Source organism: Dictyostelium purpureum (assembly GCF_000190715.1).
Source record: "Dictyostelium purpureum unplaced genomic scaffold DICPUscaffold_3, whole genome shotgun sequence".
Lineage (NCBI taxonomy): Eukaryota > Evosea > Eumycetozoa > Dictyosteliales > Dictyosteliaceae > Dictyostelium > Dictyostelium purpureum.
The window spans coordinates 64,393-89,011 of record NW_003519340.1 but is presented as its reverse complement, the minus strand read 5'-3'; the positions used below and the strand labels follow the sequence as shown (position 1 = coordinate 89,011).

Here is a 24,619-nt window from a genome sequence, read left to right as displayed (position 1 = left end):
TAAAAGATGGTAAATTTCTAAATACACTCAATTCAATCAAAATCCAATATTTAAATAATGATGATAGTGATTACAAATTATTGTATAGTATTTTTTGTTTTTTTTTTAATGAATATGACAATCAATAATAATATGTGTCATACTGATCATCGCCTTCATTGATTTTTAAATCATTTTCATAATTGCAATAAAGGATGAAAAAAAAAAATAAAAAAAAAATAAATAAAATAAAGATACATTAATTTCACAATCATCATTATTCAAAAACTTTAATATAATCATAATCATTGTCAAAAATATGAACTTAATATTAACATCAAAATTTTTTTTTTTTTTTTCTTTAAAAAAATGAATCAAATTATTGTTATTATATAGTCATTAGCTCAAGTTCCATATTTAAATTGTATTAGAAATACTTTAACTGCTTCAATGTGTCTCCAAAACTTTGGTTCACAAATTGTTGAAAGACACAACAAACCAGAAGTTGAAGTCAAGTAAGTAGCTAAAATTTAATTTTTATTATTCAAATGTTATATATTTATACTAATATTATTATTTTCAATTAAATCAATTATATCAAATTATATTAATTGTTGTTATTAAATTAATCAATTTTTATCATCTTCACTTATCATCATTATTACTATTCAAATTAATTTCTAAATCAACAGAACAAGCAAAGAATTAGTTTTAAATCCAGTTATTATTGCTCGTAATAAAGCTGAAAGAGTTTTAATTGAAACCTCAATTAATTCTATTCGTATCAGTGTTTCAATCAAAAAATCTGATGAAGTTGATGTTATTCTTGCTAAAAAATTCGTTCGTTTCCTTGTTCAAAGAGCTGAAAGTTTCATCATCTTAAGAAGAAAACCAGTCGAAGTAAATATTAATAATTTATGGTAGTAATAGCATGCATGGCACCGTTATTTTAACCCCACGCTAACATTACCACATTACCACACACAACATTAAAACAAATTATATTAATTTTTTTTTTATAATAATAGGGTTACGATATTAGTTTCTTAGTTACCAACTTCCACACCGAAAGTATGTTCAAACATAAACTCGTTGATTTCATTATTCAATTTATGGAAGATATCGATAAGGAAGTCAGTGACTTAAAATTAACTCTTAATGCCAGAGGTCGTATCATTGCTTCTGAATACTTAAAGAACTTTGCTTAAATCAACTATACTTTATAACCGTGTTATCAATAATAAATAATAAACCAAAACCAAAAGAAATAAAACAAAAACTAAAAAAAAACTAAAAAAAAAAAAAAATATATTTATTTTTAAAAAAAACAAAACAAAAAGCAATATAAATAATTTATAATATATAATTTATAATATATAATATATAATATAAACACAAAATATAAATAAATGTAATTTAATACATAAAAAAAATCAAAGGTGTCAAAACCAAATTTTATTTTTTCATTTTTCTATTTTTTTTATTTCATAAAAAATAATTATTATTATGAAAATTTTTAAGATTAAAATAATAGTTTATTAATAGCATTTTTAAGATTTTGTTTTAAAATTAAAATTAAAATTTATTAAGAGTTTGAAAAAATTACTGTGGTTATTGATTTATAATTACGCAAATCTATTTTTAATTTCATTTCTTTATTTCTGAATCTTAATTTTCTGACAGTTGATGGTATAATACCGATACCTATGTTGTTCTTAAAAGAAAAACCAAACTCTAGCTCGACTACTCCTTCAGGGATGATACCTTCTCTTAAAAATTTCTGGTTAAAATTAAAGCCAAATTCTAATACTCTAACACTTTTGGGTATACAGTTTTCTTTGATAGTTTGATTGAAATTGCAACCAAAGATGAGGGTTTTTAAAAGTGGAGGAAGATGACCCGGTGAAATAGATTGATTAAAGCTATCACCGAAAATAAGGGTTTCGACACTGACAGGTATGACACCATCTGAGAGAAGTTGGTTAAATTTATTTGAAAATGCAAGGGTCTTTAAAGATGGGGGTAGGGTGTTGGGCTGGATGGGATGGTTAAAATGAAAGCCTAGGTCCAAATCGGTGATACTATGTGGCAGTAGGTTTAAAGAAATGGGTCGGTTAAATTGGTCAAAAGTTAATGTTTCTATATATTGTGGGAGTTGAAAATCCTTAATTGGTTTATTGGAGTCTATGTGTAGTGTAGTTATATAGTCTTTTAATATTTTTTTATTTCCGTAAATATCCTTTAAAGAGTCTACTTTTAGCACTCCATTTTTTTTAAATTTTAATAATTGCATTGAGATTTCCTCTCTAATATCTCTATTTCTCCAAATAGAAGAAAATAGAATTGTTTGTTTTTCATTGTATTCATTATCTAATTCGTTTTTATTGGTTATTTTATTATTATTATTATTTTCGACTTTTATTTTTTCCTTTTTTATTTTTATTTCATAAATACAGTTACTATTATTATCCCTATTCCTTTTATATGGATTGCTTTTATTATTAATATTGATATCTATTATTGGGTTTGTTTTATTGTTCATATTGTTGTCGATTTAGTTTTTGTTGAAATCCATATAATGTACTACATAAAAAGTAAATTTTTTAAAAAAAAAAAATGCTGTAAATGGGGTAAAAAAATAATAAAAAAAAAACAAATAAAAAATCAAATAAAAAACAAATAAAAACAAAGAATTTTTGTGGTAATAATAAACAAATAAGTTGTGTATCGAAAGGATTAAGTTTTGTATTAAAAAAATATTGAAAAAAAAAAAAAAATAATATTTTTTTATTATTTTTTTTTTTTAAAAATTTTTTTTTTTATTTATTATATTGTTTTTATTATTTATATATAAAAGTTTAAATTTTGTAATTAAACAACTTGAAAAATAAAGAGAAACAAAATTAATAACTAGTAATAAAAAAAAAAATAATAATTATATTTAAAAAACAATAAACATATGTTAAAATAACAATACAAAAATTTCGTAAAAAGAGGGGTACGTTGCACCAAAATTCAGCAACTATTATAATAATTATCATTCTTTGGTAACTATTTTTTTTGAAATGCCAACAAAAGCAAAAAAAAAAAAAAAAAAAAAAAAAAAAAAAAAGGGTTTTCGAAGAAAATAGACATTATCAGATGCAATAATATTATATTTTTTTTATTTTTAAATAAATAGCAATAAATATCGACTTATATCAATGGTTTGTTTCTGGATGCTCCGAGTATAAGAAAAAATTGAAAGAACTTTTAAAATTGAATTCTAGGGTGTGTTTTTCTAAATTTTATTTTATTTTTTAGGTTTCGAAGAAAAGAATATGAATAAAAATATTTATGGCTTAAGGTTTTCTGTATAATCTAAATTATTGTTTTGAAAAAAAATTCCTAGATTGATATATCTGTGGAGGACTCTTATTTTCATCTTTCATTTTTATTTTTTGTTTATTTCTGTATTCATGTAAAGATGTTCTAATTTTTTTTAAATTATCTTGCAAAATCTTGGTCCCCAGTATAATAAACCTCTGATATATAGTCTCTGTACGGATGGTTTTTTAATTCTTCTAGCTTTAACTATAGTCCAGTTATGTTATATAATTTTAATTTTTCATTGTTAATACTTCCAAGATATTTGTTTCTAAAAACTAAAAAAAACAATTATAATTTATAGTTATTATAAATGATTAAATAAAAAAGTAAAAACAAATTTATAAACTAATTTGGTATGTATGTAAAAAACAAATTAAAAAAATTAAAAAAATTAAAAAATAATTTTTGTTTTTTTTTTTTTTTAAAAAAAAATTTTAGATATAGAGATGTGTTTTTTTTTTATTTTAATAATAAACATATATACTTAAATAAAAAGAATTATAAAAACCAAAAAAAAATTTAAAATAAAATAAAATTTTTTTTTATTTTTATTTTAAAATAATTACAATAAATAAAAAAAAAAAAAATTTATTTTAATAAAAAAAAAATAAAATTCTAATTTTTTTCCTATCAAATAAATAAAAGAGATTCGATTGAGGAAATAATATTTATGTATGAGTATCAACAACTTATAAAACTAAATGGTTTAACAGCTTTAATAATCTAATATTTACAAACCACTCAAAATCGGCACTTTTCCCCTATCAATTGTATTTTGGAAATAGATAAAACTAAAATTTGTTGAAAGACTCATTACTACCAAATCAAACCTTATAATAAATATGGGTTGAAATTTTATCGACACTTAATATCGAAAATAGATTTTAATGATTGTTTCCACCCAATCAATAAAGATGTTATACTGAAATCATGCCTTTTTCTTAAAATAGGTATTGGATTTAACTGCTGCCCTCGATTTAAAATTTGTATTTGGGAAATTACCAAAAATAATAAGAATTATATTTTGGTTTTTATTTTAATCCATTAAAAATAATTAATTATTTTTTTAGAAATATATTTTTAATTTCCAATTTAATTTTTTTTTTTAAAATGATTTATTATTTTGATCATAAAATATATAAATATCGATATTTTTTTTTTTTTATTTTTTTTTTTTGATTAAAAAAACACTAAGTTCATTTAAAAAAAAATATATAAAAATTCTTAAAAATTATAATTTTTTTTTTAAAATAAAAATAAAAATAAAAATAAAAATTGAAATAAAAAGGTGGTGCGGTATATGTGTGTGTTGTGTATTTATTTGTGTGAATTTTTTGCATAAAAATTCCAAATGGGGGAAACTGTTGAAAGTTCAACAACATGTTTTTTTTTTTTTTTAATTTTTTTTAATTTTTTTTATTATAATAAATTTTTTTTTTTTTTTTTTAAAAATTTTAAAAATTAAATTTTTTTTTTTTTTTTTTTTTTTTTTTTTTTCAATTTTTTTTTTATTAAATTATATTTATAAAATTATATAAATAAATTTATTAAAAAAATAATATTTATATAACTGTTAAATTTTTTTATTTATATAAAAAAAAAGTTACCCCTTAAAAAATCACTATATTTTTTTTATACATACTATTTTTATTTTTAAAATATCTCTTTTTATAAAAGAACAACAAACAATATAATTATAAAATGGCTGAAACAAATCCAGAAGTTGATATCAGTGAATTAGCTGAATACGAAGAAAGTGATGAAGAAGTTCAAAACGATGCCGGTGATGCCAAAAAAAATATTTCAGCAAAGTAGGTTTCATAAAATACTAGTTTAGTTAGACTCTCCATTCATTCTTTATATAATAATACAAAATTGAATAATAGTATCAAATTTTATATTCAACAAAAAAATAATATTATTATACAATAAACTCAATAAAAATAATTATAATAATTATAATAATAATAATAATATAATAATAATAATAATTATAATATTCAAAGTAAAGAATACAATTCCTTTGCAAATCTTTGTAAATAAGATGGTTATCTTTACTTCCGATGTTCAAATTCAAAAAAAGTTGGCATTTTTTTTAATTTTAAATTAAAAAAACGGTTGGGAAATCAATTTATTCAAAAAAAGCAATTTAATTTATAAACTATTCTTAATTCATTATCTCTAAGAGAAAAGAAACAAGATAGTTAATGAAGTTATTGTTTAGGTCGGTTTGGATCTTGGCGGGGTTTTAAAATAAAAAATAGATTTCTATTTTTTTTTTTTTTTTCAGACAAGTTACTACAATTTAATTAAACAAAATTTCAAATAATAACAATCATAATCACAATCATAATCACAATCATAATAAAACCAGTATAAATAATAATTATTATAGATATATAAATAACCAATAAAGACAATTAAAAATACTTTATAATTAAATTATAACAGTCATATATTAAAACACAAAACACAGCACTTTATGGGTTAGTCATAATCATAATTAATATTAATAATTATATAAATCAAGAATGGAATAATATATTCAATAGTTGTTTAATACTAGATATAAATCAACAAAATAATAACATTCAATATTTTTCTTTTTTAAAAACATTTTAGAGATACCCACGTTGCTATGCACAGTAGTGGTTTCCGTGAATTCCTCTTAAAACCAGAATTAGAAAGAGTTATTGGTGATTGTGGTTTTGAACATCCATCAGAAGTACAAAATGAATGTATCCCACAAGCTATTTTAGGTTCCGATTTAATTTGCCAAGCTAAATCTGGTATGGGTAAAACTGCTGTCTTTGTCATTTCAACTTTACAACAACTCGATAATAACCCATCCGGTGTCACCACTTTAGTTTTATGTCACACTAGAGAACTTGCCTATCAAGTAAGATTAATTTAATTGCCATTGTTTAACTAACAATGCTCAGAGTTATAGTGGCCAATACTAATTCCTTTTTTCATTAACCATTAGATTTGTGATGAATACGACCGTTTCACTAAATATTTACCAAACATCAAAACCGCTGTTATCTATGGTGGTATCCCAGTCCAAACTCATAAAGATTTACTCAAAGAAAAGAAACCAAATATTGTCATTGGTACTCCAGGTCGTATTTTACAACTAGCCAAAGAAGGTGCTCTCTCACTTAAAGAAATTAAACAATTTGTCCTCGATGAATGCGACAGTTTACTCGAATCATTAGACATGAGAAAAGATGTACAAATGATCTTCAAACTCATCCCACCAAACAAACAAGTTATGATGTTCTCTGCTACTCTCTCTGATACAGTTCGTCCAGTTTGCAAGAAATTCATGAGCAATCCACTCGAAATTTACATTAACGATGGTTCCAAATTAACTCTCCACGGTCTCCAACAATACTACGTCGAAATTAAAGAAGACCAAAAGAACAAGAAACTCATTGATCTTTTAGATGCTCTTGACTTTAATCAAGCCGTTATCTTTGTTAAATCAGTTCCACGTGCTGCTGCCCTCAACAAAATCCTTCAAGACATTGGTTTCCCATCCATTTGTATTCATAGAGATCTCTCACAACCAGAACGTATCGAACAATACCGTAAATTTAAAAACTTTGAATCACGTATTATGGTAGCCACCAACATTTTTGGTCGTGGTATCGATATTGAACGTGTTAATGTCGTTATTAACTACGATATGGCTGAATCAGCTGATACTTATCTTCACAGAGTCGGTCGTGCTGGTCGTTTCGGTACTAAAGGTTTAGCAATTTCATTTGTTCCATCCAAAGATGATGAAGTTCTCACTCAAGTTCAATCAAGATTTGTTGTTCAAATTAAAGATTTACCAGCCACAATCGAAAGCTCATCATATATGAGTGGCTAGGTATTGAACGTAAAAAAACGCTCAAAACAAATCTTTACTCGTATATAAAAAAAAAAATAAAAAATAAAAAAATAAAAAATAAAAAAACAATAAAAAATAAAATGTAACTTTTTTTCACCCCTCTCCCAACAATATAAATTAAACTTTATTTATTTAATTTTTTTTAATTACAAACATTTCCAAAAATGACCTCGAGTTTGGTATCAGACTCTTTTGGTGATAGCCAAACAAGACCCATGGAACCACAAACCAATTCAAAAACATCACCCACAAAAAAAAATACTGGGGTTGTTAATTTCAAAAATTTGGCTTTATTTTGAATTTAAAAAATTTAATTTTGGCTTTATTTTTATTTAAATAATATTTTATATTTGGTTTATAAATCTCTAATAATAAAATTATAAATTCCTTTTTAATCAACATTGAGTTTTGTTTATTTTTTTTAAATTTTTTATTTTTTTTCATTTGGTTTTTTTTATTGTAAACAATTCAAAAAAAGCATATATATAGCTTAAACATTAAAATTTATTATAAAAAAAAAAATTATTAAAAAAAAAAAAAATTAAAAATAAAAAATTTTTAAAAAAACGAAAAAAAAAAAAAAAAGGTAAATTTTTTACAGTCAGTTTTTTTTTTTTAGTTGCTGTTTTGTGGTCAACATAGTTTTATTATATACACCCCCAATATAATTTATAGGTAGTTTGTTTTTAATAGATAATAAATTAATTTAAAATATTGTAATAGCTACCACCTATATATAAATAAAATTATAAAAAATGGTTAATTTAAATCCACAAACAATTTCCGATATCGAAGAATGTTTAAAATGTTTACTTCAACCAAATAATGAAATTATTAAAATGGCAACTGATAAACTTAATGGTATATTAAAAAAGAGTGAAAATTCTTTATATTTATACCATTTGTTACAAAATTCACCATTTAATGAAGTAAGTGTGGAAAAATAAATAAATGAAAAGAAATAATAAAAAATTAATTATTTTTTTTAAAATTTTTTTTTAAATTATTTAATTTTTTTTCAAAGATTAAACAATTATCAGCCGTTATTTTAAGACAAAAATTAGTTGCACAATGGATCAAATTCGATATTCCATCTAGAAAGTATATTAAAGAAACTATCCTCCAATTAGTTTTATCACAACCAAGTCAATTAGTTAGAAGATCAATTTCTGAAGTTATTATTATTATTGCTAGAATCGAAACTGCTGCAGGTACATGGCCAGATTTATTCCCATTTTTAATTCAGTTAACATCACACCAAGATCCAATTACAAGACAAGTAGGTTTTAGTATATAGTGTAATTCTATAAATTACATTGAATATTAACTATTTTTTTTTTATCAAAGATTCAAATACATATTTTAGATTCATTAATTCAAAATGTTACCAATATTTTAAAACTTTGCCCACAATTACCTGAAGTATTAAAAACAACAGTTGTAGATCCAGAGTTATCAGTTAGAGCACTCTCAGTTAAGGCAATTGGTTCAGCAATTTATGCCGTTCAAGCAGAATCTAAAGTTGTAAGTATTATTAATTGTTAACATTTATATATAATTTAATTTAACTTGTCACTTACAATTTTTATTTTAAAATTTTTAGAAACCATTTATCGAATTAATTCCAGCTTCATTACAGGTTATTAAGCAATGTATTGAAAATGATATGGAAGATGATGTCATTTCAGCTTTTGAAATTTTTAATGATCTTGCAGAAAGTCCATATGCAACAATTAAACTTCAAATTCCATTAATTGTTACATTTAGTATTGATATAATTAAACATCCAGATATTGATAATTCAATTAAAACTGTTGCAATCGAATTCTTAGAAACTATTATCCAATAGTAAGTTGATTTATTTAGAAACATCAATTTATATCACACACATTTTATTATTCATTTATTAACTTTTTAATTTTGCATAGCCAACCAAAAATTTTAAAAGATAAAAATTTATTAAATCCAATCTTACAACTTTTATTCAATATTTTAACATTAGAAAATAATTCAGCAGATGAAAATGATTACGAATTTAATATTTATCAATCAGCAGCTATTGCAATTAAAGAATGTGGTAAAAGTTATTCAAGCAAACTTATTTACTATCCAATTTTACCATTATTAAAAGAGTATTCAGATAGCGCCAATCCAAACTTCAGAAATGCAGCTATGACAATTATTCAACAATTATCCTATGGTTGTGTCGAAACTATGAAGGACGATCTTGATAATATTATCCAATTCGTAATCAGAGGCTTAAAAGATACCGATAAAAAAGTAAAGCAAAATGCATGTGTTTGCATTGGTAAATTATCACAAACCCTTACACCAGAAATCTATAAATATACCAATACAATTTTCCCATTAGTATTCGATAATCTTGCCGATCCAGATGACCAATTCATCCTTAGATGCTGCTTTGCTCTCGAAAACTTTTTATTAGATCTCGAACCAAAAGAAATTAAACCAATTCTTCCAAACATTATGGATAAATTAGGTCTATTAATTCAAAGAGATAGTGTTCAAGTTAAAGAATTTACAATTTCAGTAATCTCTTCAATCGCTGTCGCCATGGAGTTACAATTTGAACCATATTTCGAACAAGTTCTCAAAACCTGTCTTAGTCTTAGCAAAACTGATGACCCAGCTCTTTATCTCCTCAAAGCCCATTCAATTGATTGTATTGGTTCATTAATTAAAACTGTTCCAAAAGAACGTTTCAAGGTACATTTAGTCGAACTCTTTAACTATATTCATGATACAGTCGAAAACACTAAATCAAGCGAAGTCATTGAAAGTTCATTCATTTTCTACTCTAATGCTTTTGAACATTTCGGTGAAGAAATTGGTGAAATTTTACCACGTATCTATTTACAAGTTTTCAAGTCTGCTACTTCAGATGATGGTGTTGTTAGTCACAGAGCCGAAAATAAAAATGTTAGTGGTATCGATAATGAAGGTGAGGACAAAGTTATTGATGAAGACGAAGATTATGAATCAATTAGTGTACGTACTTCTTTCCTCGACGAAAAGTCTGCTGCCATTAGTTGCATTAGTGTTATGGCTCGTTCATTACCAGTCTCATATTTCCCACACATCGAAACTACCATCCAAATCATTGAACCACTTACTCAATATTTCCACGAGGAGATTAGAGATAATGCCCTTTTAGCTCTCCAATCATTGGTTATTCCAACTAATCATCATTTCCCAGCTCAAACTCAATGGGTTCAAGGCGATATTAATCATCAAGTCTCTCCACAAATGAGAACACTTTTAGATTTCTCATTCCAAATTTACACACATATTTTCACAATGGAAAGAAAGAAAGAGGTTGTTGCTCGTGCTTGTGGCTGCATTGCTCAAACTATTGCCGATTTAGGTCCAGGTGCAATTGCCCCTTATTTAGGTGAAGTTGGTCAATCATTATTAAAAATCTTCAACAATGGTCTTTACTGCCAAACTTGTTCCTCACCAGACACCAACGACGAAGCTGATGTAGAAAATGAAGAAGAAAACGATGAAGACGAAGAAAATGATGAAGATGCTTTTGATGAAGATGAAGATACAGATTACCAATTAATTAATAGTGCTGCCGAATGTATTATTGAAATGGCTACTGCTATTGGTAAAGAGTTTAAGGTATACTTGGAAGCTTCACTCCCATTCCTCTTAAAACTAACCAAGAAGAATACTCTCACTTCAATTAGGGCTGTTGTTATTGGTACTATTGCCGAATGCTTCAAATTAGTTGAATCTGACTATTCTGGTTATCTTCCAAGACTCTATCCATTAGCTCTTAAAGGTCTTAAGGACACTTCAAGTAAAGTTCAAAGAGTTTCATGCTATTTAATGGGTGTTCTTTTACAAAGAAGTATTTCATCTACTGAAGAACAATATACTCAAGCCCTCCAACTTATTTCACCACTTATTGCCGAGGAAGATCAAGAACGTGTAGTTTTAGATAATGCAATTGGTTGTGTTTGTCGTATGATTGCAACCCAACCATCATTTGTACCAGTTGCATCAGCTTTACCAGTAATTCTTTCTAAATTACCAATTCAAGAAGATAGAGAAGAGGTTGAACCTTTGGTCGATGCACTTTTTGTTCTCTTTAATACTAAATTCGATTTGGTAGCCCCACATACTCAAGTTATTGTCCAATCATTAGCTCCATACTTTAATAAATCTAATGACCTTTCATTAAAACAAATTATAACAGATAAAATCAATCAACTCATCTCAAGTTTATTAGCTAGATTCCCTGATCAAATGAAACAAGTTTTATCAAGTATTCCAGAATTTAATCATTATGTTAATAAATAAATAAATAAATAAATAAATAATAATAACAATAGTCAAAATTTTAAAAAAAAAAAAATAATTAAAATTTTTTTTTTTAAAATAGATAAAAATTAATAATTAACAAATTATAAGTTAGTTTGTGATTAGTTAATAATAGAAAATAAAATAAAAGATATACAAAATTGTATTTTTAAAAAGTTTTTGTTTATTGTTTTTTTTTATAATTAGATCGGTTTTTTGGGTTGAATCTATTTTTGAAATACGATAATTGAATATTTTCTGGTTTAGGTTCTATAGGATATACTATTTCACCTATTTTTAATTTTTTAATTGTTAATGGGATCTTTTCAGGTGTTACAATTTGATCAAATCCATGTCCTAAACATAGAGTTTTAATATTTGGGGTAATTACAATTTTGTCCAATGGATCCTTTATATTAAATAAAGATAGATTTGTAACCGAGTCAGATAAAGAGCCCTTATAAAAATTATTATTAAAGTTGCCACAAAGAGTGATTTTGGTAATATTTGTTGGTATATTGGAAAGTGAAAAATTGTCGTCTACCTGGTAGTAATGGGTGGATGAGATTTCTAATGGCAAGATAAAGTAGTCGTCATAGTTGTTTAAAAAACAACAATCCTTAATTGATTCTAGTTCTTTGGTTTCATTAATTTGTTTTGCTGCTATGAGATTTAGTGATATTTTTTTTTCTTTGATTTTTTTGATTTTACGATTTAAAAATGAAATTAGATTATTATTAATTTTTTCATCTTTTACTGTTGTTGATATAACTTTTAAAGATTTGCAGCCTTCAAAATTAATTGTTTCGATTGATTCTAATTCTAAAAATACAGTTTTTAAATTTTCCATTGAAAACATGTCTAGTTGTTTTAGTTTTTTTAAATTGAGTGTAATTGTATTAAACTGTGTATCAGATATATTTAGGTACTCTAAATTCTCGAAATAATTAAAAGTTCTTTTAAAGTGAAAGCTTTCTACAAGATCGGAATTTTTAAATACTTTTAAATATTCTATTAAAGTATTGTTGAAGTTTTGAAGAAATTGGAGATTAACATCAAATGAAAATTCTTTTATATTGATCGAGCCTTTTAAATTTAAATATCTTGAATTTGGAGGATAAATAAAAATTGAATTTATTTGTTTGCATCCCATTGAGTTTATAAATTTTAAATTTGGAGAGTATAAATGGATGGATTCTAAAGAGGAACAATTGTCTACTCTGAGGTCAATTAGTGAATTAAAAACTAAGAAAATCTTCATTATAGCACCACCGCCCAAGTTTTTTAAATTTTTGCACCCACTTAGGTCAAGACTTACTATTTTATAGTGATAAAAGTAATTAAAAACCTCAGAACACAGAAAATTACTATTTCTTATGTTAATGGTTGATATTTTTTTTGATTTTATAAAACTAAAAAGTGTATCTTGTTGTGGTTTGGTATAGTCACTGAAATCTACCTCTAATAAACTTTCTAATTCGAAATTTGATATAATATATTTTGGATTTTTTTCAATTGCTGGTATAAGTAGACTTAAACTTAAAAATTTGGTGGCTAATGATTTGAAATCATTTATTACTTGAAGAAGGTTATAACTTTCTGGTTTATAAAAAAAATCTACCATTACTTTTGATACTACGGAATTTTTATTATAAATTCTTGATTTCAATATATCTGAAGTATGATTTTTTGAACTGGACACTTTTGATTCTGATGGGTTAACATATTTATTCAATTCGTTATATCTTTCTTTTATAGGACGGTTAAGATTTAAAAATGGTTTGTGTCTGCATGAGATGACTGGTTCTAAATAATCTAATATATCTAAATGTGTTTTGGGTTCATTTTCACATAGTAGTTTTTGTAAACGCCTTAGTTTTGTATATAAATCTGGGACTGTTTTGCTATTAAATGTAATTTCGGTATTGCACTCTTTATTTTTCGATTTATTATTTAATTTGAATAGAGTATCTGATTGGTTTTGATATGTTGATAGCTTCCTTAACCATAGAGTTATAATACTATACATTTCTAAATTTTCAAAATTTTTGATTACATCTTCATGAACCATATCGTTCATTTGATCAAATAAAAATAAAGCTGTTTCTGATTGTAAATTTCCTTTTCTAAAAGACATTGATGGCATAAAAGACTGGTCATTGTCTATTGAGTATAATTTATATTTGTAAATAGGGTTGCTTGTATGAGATCGCGTAACGATATAGTTTCCTAAATTACCATCGGCATTATTGATTATCATTGCTAAAATTAATTGTTGAGAAATATTTGATGGATCTATTTGTTTAATTATATGTGGTTTTTTTTCTAATACTTTATATAGTGGATTTCCTGGGATTTTTTGACTTATTAATACTGGTATATTTTTTGAATCAATTGAAACAAGTTCACAATTTGGTGTTAATTTGCAATTGAATAGTTCGTCACTAAGCATTTTGACGGCAATCTCTATACCTGGGAACTGTGGCATAAATTTGAAATAAATTACATTTCCATAATCGTCTTTAATTTTAGAAACAATTCTAGTGCCTGCAAGATTTTTTTTTATAGGTTCACCTTTTTCATCAAACATTTGATTGTAATAGATTTTTGGAAGTATTCTTCTTTTATTAGATTGAGTTTCGGTTATATATAAAATATCTTTACATTTTAAAAAGGATTTTGGTGCTTCATTTTCATATGGAATTAGTTGATCTAGTGATATTTTCCATGTGATAAGTGGATTGGTTGAATATAGTTGTTCTAAATAAGGTCTTAAAACTACCTTTTGTTTATGTGAGAGGTTTTGGTAAAATAAACTAATGATTGTCTCATTTGCTTTTTTTCCTGCACCTTTTTTAATCAGATTTATTAAAACATTCAGGTTATTATATTTTGCTGTATAGTCGAATAAGGTAATACCTTTATCTAGGTCAAGTACTTCCAAGTCTAATTTATAATTCTCGATTATGAATTTGATGGTGGGCCAACAATCAGGATACTCTTTTAATATTTCACTGTCATTTATTAAGGAAATGTAATTTTCATTATTGATTGAAATTTCTAAAAAACCAATTGTATTTTTGATGATATTTGCTGATGCACCATACCTCATTAGTCTTATTAAAACTTCCCTGTTCTTGAAAAATGATTTATGAAAATTAACTTTATCTTTATCACTTGTAAATACTGAATAAATATTTTCGAACCATTCAAGAAAGTTTTTACTTGTTTTACAGTTTTTGTTACAAAGGGAGCCACATTTACTGTCACTTAAAAATGAACATTCTATTAAATCGTTAAATTCCATATTTTCAATAAGTTCTCGAATTGTATTTAGAATTGAAATAGGTTTCTCTTTTAAATATGTTGATTCTTTAATGAGCTTCTGTATTTCTTCTTTACTTGTTTTGGAGTTTTTTTTATTTTTTAAAAACAGTGATTGAATGGATTCTGAACTATAAACTATTTCTATTTGTTTTATTGGTTTCATTTCATCTTTGGATAATAACGTGTAGTATATACTTGTAAATGGATGGACAGCTTCAAACAATTCTTGATGGGTCATTTGTTTGTTCGATAGTAAACACTCTTTAATTAATTTAAATCGTTGGTACATTAATTGAACCCAACCACTATTAAATTGTAAAGGTACTTGTAATTCTCCTTCTGCATTTTGAATGTATTTTTTCTTTTCTTCTGGTGTATCATCTTTTGGGTTAATTAATAATGAAATCATTGAGCTGTAAACTGAGTTTTGATGGTGGATTTTTAATAGCCATTTTAAAAGGATTATAGGTGGTGAAAGTTCGATAATTTGAGAAACAGTGTTCTTATGAATTGGTTTTATCATTAGAGGTTTTATTGTAAATAATATATTCTTTATGGATGGGACCGCTTCTGATATCTCGGCTAGGTTTACTTCTAATGTATTATCGTCAATAGTGGCAATATCGTCTGAATAAGATTTTAATAGCAGGATTTCATTTTGTTTTAATGAATGGTCGTTGTCAATACATACAATATCATTTGTACCCTCTTTAATAATCATATTGTCTGGTTTATAGTCTGTATGTATACTTAAAAAACTTGAAATAACTTGAGAACTGAAGCTTTCTAAATTTAAATCGTCATATTTATCATTATCTCCAGAGTTTTCTAAATATTCGTTTAATGTTTTTCCTTTTTGTAATAGTGATGCTTGAATAAAAAAACGGGTTTCAACTAAAGAGTCATCTATGCTTTTATGAATTGGTGGTAAAATTCCGATAAGCTCTGCTATTGTGGATTTTTCTAGTTGTTCTTTTTTTTTTGAAACATCTATCATGGTTGATGATGATCTGGTATCTGGCGTAACAATTTTTAGTTTATCTAACATGAATAGTTGAGTTGGTGATGTAAGTAATTTATGTGGAAAAAGAAGTTTATTTAGATGATATATAGCAAACTCTTTTGAGGGATTTAATAATGCATCAGATGTGTCAATTTTTAAATAGATTTCATCATTTAATATGGTACCACAACTGCTTCCATTTACATTATTATATACATGTCTTTTCTCTTCTATGTTATATGAGGCCAAGTTGTAAGCTGTTTGTAGACATAGAGTTTGCTTATATTTTAATTCTTGATCGATGAATATAATCGGCTTTTTTAAATTAATTATATCAGCTGGCTCGTTTTGTGATGGTTTTGAATTTAAAACTTTTTCTGATAATTTAGTTTTGAAATTTTCTAGATATATGGCATGTTTATTACAAAGGTCCTCTAACTTTTTAAAATTGATATTTTTATAGTTTTGACTCTCTTTTATTATTGATACATATTTATTAATTTCTTTTATTATTAAATCTATGGGTTTAAAAATATTGTGATCTTTAGTTGGATTGCAAAGAAATCTATTTTGGTTGTTTTCATCGCTATATATTGATTCTTGAGGTGATTTTACAAGTAATAGTATTCGTTTAAGCTCATCCGATTTATCTTCATCCTTTATCATTTGTTTTAACTCTAACTGAGTTTCATAATAATGGGGTATATCTACATATTTAGATAAATAAAATGTAAGAGCTTCATAACTTTCATCATAGACATCCATTTTATACTATAATAATTTTTTTACAAAAAGAAAACTTAATTTTAAAAATTAAAAATTTTATCAAAAAAAAAAATTAATATTTAAATTCAAAATTAAAAAAATTAAAAAAAAAAAAAAATTAATTTTATATTTAAAATTAAAGAAAATAAAAAATTATATAATCTATATAATTATAAACTATATTTTATTTATAAATACATACCTATGATTATTATTATTATTAATATTTTATCTTTAGGTTTTATAACTATTATTATTATTACCTTTTTTTGAAAATTTATTGTGATGAATGTTAATTTTTTTTTATTTTTAGAAAAAAAGTTTTTTTTTAAAAAAATATTTTTTTTTATTAATATTTTTTTTTTTTATATTATTTTTGTAAATCCCGATTCATTATTTTATTTTAATCCCTTCGTTTTTTTATTAGATCCAACGTTTTTTTTCTTGGTATTATATCAAATAGTTAAAGTTTGATAACAATTTCTCACCTCCACCTTTCGATTTATCTTTGGTTTCATTTTTTGATAACTTAAAAAATACAAAAAAAAAAAAAAAACAATGGGATCACATAAAAATAAAAAAAAAAAGAAATTTAAAAATTTTTTAAAAAAAAAAGAATTTCTTTATTTATTTTATTTTTAATTTTATTTTTATTTTTCTTTTATTTTTTTTTATTTAAGAATATGTTTTTACAAAAATAAAAATAAAAATAAAAAAAAAAAAAAATTGAAATGAATATTTTATATGATTTAAAAATTATTTATTTATATAAAGTTTTTTTTTTTTTTTTTTTTTTTTTTTTTATAATGTTGTGATTTTGTTTATGTTGATGTTTTGTTGTATTATGATATATTATCCATTTTCATTAATTGTATTTTTATTTACATGATTTTCATTGTGTCGTCCATATTTATGAACAAAGTCAATATTTTGATGATTAACATAACTGGGGAGAGTTTTTTGAGTTGGTTTAATATCTTCATTATTTTCTTATAGCACAATGTATCAATAAATGTGAACCCAGAAGGTTGATCGAATTGAATTTGAGAAATTTCATGATATGAATAACCAATTGGTAATGGAACAATATGTTTGTAATCTCTAACCACTGGGAAAGTAAGATTATTTGGTTTGAATGAAATTGGAATTTCTGGGATTTGAATTTTTAAATTCAAAGAAACTGCATCCCATGTAAAACCTTCATAAATGACCTTCGTTTGGGAAACATCTCTGCCATTGACCATATTATCTTCTTTCAATGTATTTTCGATGGAAGAAAATGGTGGAATAGCAATTCGGTGTACCAATTTATATACCTTTAAATTTGTATCGTGATGGTCATAATCTTGCATTGAACTTAAATGTATGATACAAATGTTAATGCACAAAGACCTTCATATGCATTGTAGTGGTCAAGTAATAATAAATTACTTTGATCTAAGAAACTTTCATTGTTTTTATATCTGGTGGTATGACATGTTGATACTGGACCACCCTTTGCATAGGAAACAATATCTGTACAGATGAAAAAAATTCTAGTTTAAGTTCAAGTTCAAGTTCAAGTTCATCTGTACTTCATTTCTGAACTTGAACTTGAACTTGAACTTAAACTAGAATTTTTTTCTTGTATTTTTTTGTCTAATTGATTAACAATATCTTTGGAAACTCCAATTTGTTTTTCTAACTTGGCGAGGACTAATTGATAATTAGAAATTTGTTCTTTCTTTGATGCAATATCTTTATCAAGGATACCTTCACACTTGTCGGTATTGGTTGGAGTACCACCAATTGATTTTCCTAATATATCTAAGTTATTTCTGGTAATTATTTGATCGTATCTATGATTTAAACTTTTTATTACTTGTTTTTTATCCTTATTATCAAATTTCTTTCTGTCATTTCTTAACAATGTATTATACATATTTTCTATTGCCAAATCTTTTGAAAATTGTACAATATATCCTTTGAATAATATATCATTTTCTGTTCTCCAAAATATACTGGTATAACCACTTCTTACACTTGGATTCTTCTCCATTGGTAATGAACTATAATCTTCACCATCATTACCATTTTCTTCGTCTATAATATTTTTTTAAAAGAAAAGATACACATTAAGATTAATATTTAAATTTATATTGAAAATTACTTTTATGTTGATTTTGATTACCTGCTCTTGAACTTGAACTTGGGTTGTTATTATCTTCATCGTTATCATTTTCATCTAAAATTATTTTTTAAATGAATAGATAGACACTAATATTAATGTTTAAATTTATATGGACAACACAATGAAAATCATGTTAATAAAAATACAATTAATGAAAATGGATAATATATCATCAACATAAACATAAACATCAACATAAACAAAATCACAACATTATAATGTTCCACCTAAATTGAACAAACCTCAGGTAAAAAAAAAAAAAATAATTGAAAAATTAATAAAAATTTTCTTTAAATTTTAATTTATTTTTCAAAATTATATTTCCTTATTAAAAAAAAAATATTTAAAATAATTTAAGAAAAATAAAAAAAAATTAAAAAAAATAAAATTTTATTTTTTTTTTAATAAGGAAATGAATAACCCAACTTGTTTTTTCATTTATTTTTTTACTTTTTTCTATTTTTATTTTTATTTATTTTATAAATTTTTTTTTTTTTTTTTTTTTTTAAATTTCTTTTTTTTTATTTTTATGTAATCCCTCATTAACTTTTATCACTAAATTTAATCAAATTATAAAACATGGTGTTATTCATAACAATATAAAAACATTAAAATTTTTAGATAACCCAAATATCTCAAGATTAAATCAAAACACAAGCCAAGTTTCATTGCAACATGTCAACAACACCAACCAAAATAATAATAGCATTATTCCGTCAAGTGTAACCAAACTATACCTAAATTCAAATAAACCTTTAAATAAAAATGATATACCACCATCAGTTACACATCTTTATATGCCAAATTTTGATCAGGTTTTGCATGATGGCGATCTGCCCAACTCAATTACATTTTTAGAATTTACAAGGTTTAATAAAAAATTATCACCCAATTCAATACCATCATCAGTAAAAAGACTATGGCTTGGTGACTTTTATGACCATCCTCTTTGCAATCTACCACAGAACCTCGAAGTATTGGAATTAGGCTTCTACTTTAGTTGTGAAATAAGAGAAAACGATATTCCGCCATCAGTTACAAAAATAATAATCTATCCAGACTATCCTCACCCGATTCCCCCACCTTTACTAAAAATAATAGAGTTTTTCGATTAGAAAGGGTATCAATAACCTATTAATAAATATAGTTATATCTATTCAATTGTTTAAAAAAAGAAATAATTTCCTTTTTGAAAATTTTAAAATAAAATAATTTATTTTTATAAAAAAAAAAAATTAAAAAAATAAAAAACTTTTTTTTTAAATTTTTTTATTTTTAAATTATTACTTTCATTTTATTTTATTTTATTTTATTTTTAATAAAATAACAATTACTTTATAATAAAATGTCAGAAGACCAAAAAAAAGTTAGATTTAACGAAGAAATAGAAACCAAAATAATAGAAGAAAACAACAATAATAATAATAATAATAATAATAATAATAATAATAATAATAATAATAATAATAATAATGAAGAGGATTTCGAAGAACAAATTTTAAAACAAATTAAAATTGGTAATGAAAAACAAAATCAAAGAGAAAAAGAAATAAAAGAAAGAAGCAAAATTATAGATTTAAAAAGAGAAAGAAAATACAAAGAGGAAATATTAAATGACAAAATTGAGAGCATTGAAGGTGAAGAAAATTATGATAGCGATGATGAAGAGAGAAGAAAAAGGGATGAGAATAAGAAATTCAAAGCAACTATTAGAACGAAAAGAGCATTTAGGAACGATGACGAATATAGTGATGAAGAAATTGACAATGACGACGAAAGCGAAGATAGATTCAGAAAAAATAAAAATGATGATGGGGAAATTGAAATCGACTCATTTAATTTAGAAGGTGAAAATGAAAGAGGTTATTTTGATCAGAGTGGTAATTTTATATTCAAAGAAGAAACAAAAGAAGATGATGCATGGTTACAAGAATACGATCAAGTATGGTCATCTAAAATGCCTAAAATATCAAAAAGAGAACTCGAGAAACAAAATGCACAACAAACTGCAGAAGAAGAAGATCTTTGGGAAAAAGAGCACCACGAAGAACTCAAAAAAAGAAGACTGGGCCTATCTGATAATGAAAAATCATTCCGTTTAGAAACATTGAACAAAGTTTATAATATTTTACAAAATGAAAAGGAAACTGTTTTATCAGCATTAAAAAGACTAGGTGGCAACAATAATAGTGTATCGAAAAGACCAGAAATCAAAAGAAAGAACCCACCAAAAAACAAAAGAACCACCACTACTACTACTACATCCACCACCGCCACCCCAACCGACACTAAACAATCTGAAGAAGATAAAAAACAATTTAACAAATTAACAGAACTTGCAGACTCATTACTATCAAGTGGTTTTATGAATATTTATTCAGAAACTAAATTATCGATTAATGAAATATTTAAAAAAGACTCTTATACACCATTATAAATTAAAACTCTATATAAAAATAAATATTAAAATTGTTTTTTTTTTTTTTTTTAAAATTTACTCATAAGATAATATTTATTTAATTTTATTTGTTTATTATTTTATAATGATTTAACTTTATTGATTGGAATATAATCAATGTTTATAACTTCTTTAACATCATTATCTAAATGGTTTAATTGGTAACGAACATATTTTACTAAATTTAAAAGTTGTTCAGTTTTGACATCTTCACTCATGGCAAAGAAATTTCTCCAAATTGCATTAACTAAAGTAGCATCATCAAACAATGCTTCGTCATATGCAATTAATGAACCTAAATAAGATGTATAAAATTCTCTTAAATATTTTGGAATGAATCTTCTTTTAATCTATATATAAAAAAAATTTTATTAATAAAATTAATTTCTGTGTGTGCTTGTGGTAATGTATAGAAGTATGGTGTGTAGTGTGGGTTTGAATATTTATATAAATTGATATTTTATTATAATAAACTTACACCAGCTAAAGCAATTTTCTTTTCTAAATCTTCCCAAAAACGATCATATAAATCGATTTGTATTTGTTTTGAATTTTTGGCACCTTCTTTTCTTAAACGTACATATGAGATCCAAATATTTAAAACTGAAACTGCAAACCAACTTCTAACATTAACTGGTAAACCAAATTGTTTATAAAATTCGATATCTGATGATTGTTTTGTAATTGCTTCATAAATATTGTAACTATTGTGTAATGAAAGAGTATCTTTTGAATAGAATCCCATTAATCTTAAATGCCATGGTCTCTCATCTTTTTTCATTTCTTCTTTTGTCATATGTTTAACATTTGGTTCATATTTTAATAAAATTATACTTGGATCTACATTATTTAATTTTTCATCTTTAATTAATGATTCGTTATTATTTATATCTTTGTTATTATTACTACTTGTACAAAATAATCTATTATTATTATAATTTATTATTGAAAATGGTCTATTTGATGATTTAATGGTATTTAAAACCACTTTATTATTAAGACTTAAATTTATTGTTCTTTTGATTAAATTATTTATTTGAAACATCTTTATTTGGTATTAATAATATATAATATTTTAAATGAAAAAAAAAAATAAAAAAATAAAGAAAACGAAAAAATGATTTTTTTTATTTTTTTAATTTTTTTTTATTTTTAATTTTTTTTTTTTTTAAATTATGACATCTTTATTACTTCACACCATTATTGCTTAATTATAAATAATTACTTTTGTTTATAAATATTAATCATTTTATTTATTTAAAAAAATACAAAATAAAATAATATTTAATAAATAATTAATAAACATTAAAATAAAAAATAATTTTATAAAAACTAAAATAAAAAATTAACGAATTTAAAAAAATTAAATTTAATTTTTTAAAAAAAAAAAACGAATACCCCTTTTTAATTTTTTTTTTTTTCATTTTTATTTTCTATTTATAATAATTTTATATCTCAATAATAATAGTAATAATAATATGATTATACCAAAATTTACAGTTGAGCAAAATGAAGAGTTTGTTATAGTTGTTGCAAGAACACCATACATTAAAGCATCGGAAGCAGATTTTTATTTGTTGGGAAATCAATTCAAATTTTATTGCAAACCTTATTTCCTTAGATTAACATTCAGCCACAATGTTGCTGAAAATGGTAAAGAAAAGGCATCATACAATGTAAATACTTTAGATTTTACATTTCACTTACCAAAAGAAACCATTGGCCAAAAGTTTGAAGATTTAGATTTAGTTACCAAATTATTAGAAAGAAAAGGAGGTAATACCAATAAAGTTCAAGTATTAAGTGAAGGAAGTGAATATGTCGGCGATGTTAATGAAGATTATGAAGGTGAAGAAGGTGAAGAAGAAGATATTGAATGGGAATTCGAACAAGTTTTAGAACCAGAACCATCCGTAAGTAAAAAATAAAACTATTATTAATATACTCAAAATTATCAATAATATTAATATTTATTTTATTTTAGTTGGATGAGTTAAAAAGTAAAGTAAAATATGGTTTCAACGATATGTACAGTGATTTCTTTGAAGGTTTACAATCTGAAATTGGGGATATTATCGACATTCCAATTATAGAGTCAATTACAAAATCAGAAAGAAATAAGGTTAGAACTGAATTTGAAAATATCCAATTCGATCCAGAAAGATATATGGAGTGTCATATATTCAATGACGATGTTAAGGAATTATTACATCATAAATGCAATTGGGAAGAATTAATTTTAAAAAAAAATAAATTAAAACAAGAAAAGAAAAAAAATCAAGATATTAATAATAATAGCGATATTAATAATAATAACAACAACAATAATAATAATAATAACACAGATACCAAAGAAACACCAAAACAAGAGGAAGTTAAAGAAACAAAACAATTTGATCCATCCAATTTAGAAGATTTTGATGATGGAGATGAAATTCAAAATGAAACTGAAATTCAATCATCAGATATCCCAGATGAAATTTTAGAAAAGATAAATTCGACCTTATCAAAGAAGATTTCAATTGTAAACGACTCTGACCCATCAACAATTTTAGGTGAAGAAGAGGAGAAATCAAGCACTCAAATTAACAATAAATATTCAAAAAAACTTATTACATTTACCGATGAAGAAAAAGATATTATGAAAAATTTACCAAATAAAGAGTATATGATTTCAAATGAAAAATCATTGTTGTTGGGTTTAGTCGATATTATATTTGCATATGCATACAACGAAAGAGTCAATATGGGTTATGAAAATATCGAATCTGCATGGAACATTTGTAAAATATCAGGAACTTTATCATGTTTGGATACCTTTAGCAACCTTACATCCGTCGTAGAATGCTGTCTCAAGAGATCATTGACCTATCCATTATACAGAAGCTGGGATCTTTCTGCAAGAGTTTTTCAAGACACTCAACAAATTTTCCAATTGGGTAAAAGATGTTTATTAAAATGTTTATTAGATATTAAAAAGAAATTAGAGGGCCACGAATTCAAATATTATTTAAATAGATTATATATTGACGACTATTGTGTATGGTTACAACATGCCAGCAAAAAGAAATTAAAATCATTAAAATTAAAATTATCAGATTACAAAATAACAAAAAATATAGTAGATTGGCCATTAGAAGAATATGAAAAATTAGTTGAAGAGGAAGGTATGGTATTCGGTGAAGTCGAAGACCAAGAAGAACAATATGAATATGAAAATCAAGATTCAAATGATGAAGAAGATGATGATGAAACTAATTAAATAAAAATTATCATAAATAGTTTTATTAATTTAATTTAATTTAATTTTATATTTTA

The 24,619-nt window shown here is 24.3% G+C and overlaps 11 protein-coding genes across 11 annotated transcripts; 6 read left to right on the top strand and 5 right to left on the bottom strand.

The window, feature by feature from the left end:
- Positions 1-6: 6 nt before the first annotated feature.
- On the top strand, positions 7-1,187 carry DICPUDRAFT_85721 (p20-arc; the record flags this gene model as incomplete). The annotated part of the gene is made up of 4 exons (XM_003283077.1): positions 7-9; positions 376-494; positions 672-879; positions 1,008-1,187. 4 exons carry the CDS (start codon positions 7-9, stop codon positions 1,185-1,187), a joined length of 510 nt encoding a protein of 169 aa, XP_003283125.1.
- A 377-nt stretch (positions 1,188-1,564) lies between these two features.
- DICPUDRAFT_25268 (uncharacterized protein) lies at positions 1,565-2,272 on the bottom strand (the record flags this gene model as incomplete). The annotated part of the gene is made up of 1 exon (XM_003283029.1): positions 1,565-2,272. One exon carries the CDS (start codon positions 2,270-2,272, stop codon positions 1,565-1,567), a length of 708 nt encoding a protein of 235 aa, XP_003283077.1.
- Positions 2,273-5,049: 2,777 nt separating this feature from the next.
- On the top strand, positions 5,050-7,228 carry DICPUDRAFT_25293 (DEAD/DEAH box helicase; the record flags this gene model as incomplete). The annotated part of the gene is made up of 3 exons (XM_003283076.1): positions 5,050-5,159; positions 5,971-6,247; positions 6,335-7,228. 3 exons carry the CDS (start codon positions 5,050-5,052, stop codon positions 7,226-7,228), a joined length of 1,281 nt encoding a protein of 426 aa, XP_003283124.1.
- A 776-nt stretch (positions 7,229-8,004) lies between these two features.
- On the top strand, positions 8,005-11,578 carry DICPUDRAFT_146718 (uncharacterized protein; the record flags this gene model as incomplete). The annotated part of the gene is made up of 5 exons (XM_003283075.1): positions 8,005-8,178; positions 8,274-8,528; positions 8,597-8,773; positions 8,853-9,097; positions 9,178-11,578. 5 exons carry the CDS (start codon positions 8,005-8,007, stop codon positions 11,576-11,578), a joined length of 3,252 nt encoding a protein of 1,083 aa, XP_003283123.1.
- Positions 11,579-11,741: 163 nt separating this feature from the next.
- DICPUDRAFT_96266 (uncharacterized protein) lies at positions 11,742-16,673 on the bottom strand (the record flags this gene model as incomplete). The annotated part of the gene is made up of 1 exon (XM_003283028.1): positions 11,742-16,673. The coding sequence occupies one exon, from the start codon at positions 16,671-16,673 to the stop codon at positions 11,763-11,765; it is 4,911 nt and encodes a 1,636-aa protein (XP_003283076.1). The 3' UTR covers positions 11,742-11,762.
- Positions 16,674-17,554: 881 nt separating this feature from the next.
- Positions 17,555-18,025, bottom strand: DICPUDRAFT_74078 (uncharacterized protein; the record flags this gene model as incomplete). Its single annotated transcript, XM_003283027.1, has 1 exon — positions 17,555-18,025. One exon carries the CDS (start codon positions 18,023-18,025, stop codon positions 17,555-17,557), a length of 471 nt encoding a protein of 156 aa, XP_003283075.1.
- A 5-nt stretch (positions 18,026-18,030) lies between these two features.
- DICPUDRAFT_146715 (uncharacterized protein) lies at positions 18,031-19,634 on the bottom strand (the record flags this gene model as incomplete). The annotated part of the gene is made up of 4 exons (XM_003283026.1): positions 18,031-18,208; positions 18,248-18,755; positions 18,823-18,897; positions 19,631-19,634. The coding sequence occupies 4 exons, from the start codon at positions 19,632-19,634 to the stop codon at positions 18,031-18,033; spliced, it is 765 nt and encodes a 254-aa protein (XP_003283074.1).
- Positions 19,635-19,640: 6 nt separating this feature from the next.
- Positions 19,641-19,958, top strand: DICPUDRAFT_74076 (uncharacterized protein; the record flags this gene model as incomplete). Its single annotated transcript, XM_003283074.1, has 1 exon — positions 19,641-19,958. One exon carries the CDS (start codon positions 19,641-19,643, stop codon positions 19,956-19,958), a length of 318 nt encoding a protein of 105 aa, XP_003283122.1.
- A 230-nt stretch (positions 19,959-20,188) lies between these two features.
- DICPUDRAFT_74075 (uncharacterized protein) lies at positions 20,189-21,280 on the top strand (the record flags this gene model as incomplete). Its single annotated transcript, XM_003283073.1, has 1 exon — positions 20,189-21,280. The coding sequence occupies one exon, from the start codon at positions 20,189-20,191 to the stop codon at positions 21,278-21,280; it is 1,092 nt and encodes a 363-aa protein (XP_003283121.1).
- A 101-nt stretch (positions 21,281-21,381) lies between these two features.
- DICPUDRAFT_146713 (uncharacterized protein) lies at positions 21,382-22,549 on the bottom strand (the record flags this gene model as incomplete). The annotated part of the gene is made up of 3 exons (XM_003283025.1): positions 21,382-21,651; positions 21,780-22,317; positions 22,527-22,549. The coding sequence occupies 3 exons, from the start codon at positions 22,547-22,549 to the stop codon at positions 21,382-21,384; spliced, it is 831 nt and encodes a 276-aa protein (XP_003283073.1).
- Positions 22,550-22,779: 230 nt separating this feature from the next.
- On the top strand, positions 22,780-24,563 carry DICPUDRAFT_146712 (uncharacterized protein; the record flags this gene model as incomplete). The annotated part of the gene is made up of 2 exons (XM_003283072.1): positions 22,780-23,214; positions 23,286-24,563. 2 exons carry the CDS (start codon positions 22,780-22,782, stop codon positions 24,561-24,563), a joined length of 1,713 nt encoding a protein of 570 aa, XP_003283120.1.
- Between the last annotated feature and the right edge of the window lie 56 nt (positions 24,564-24,619).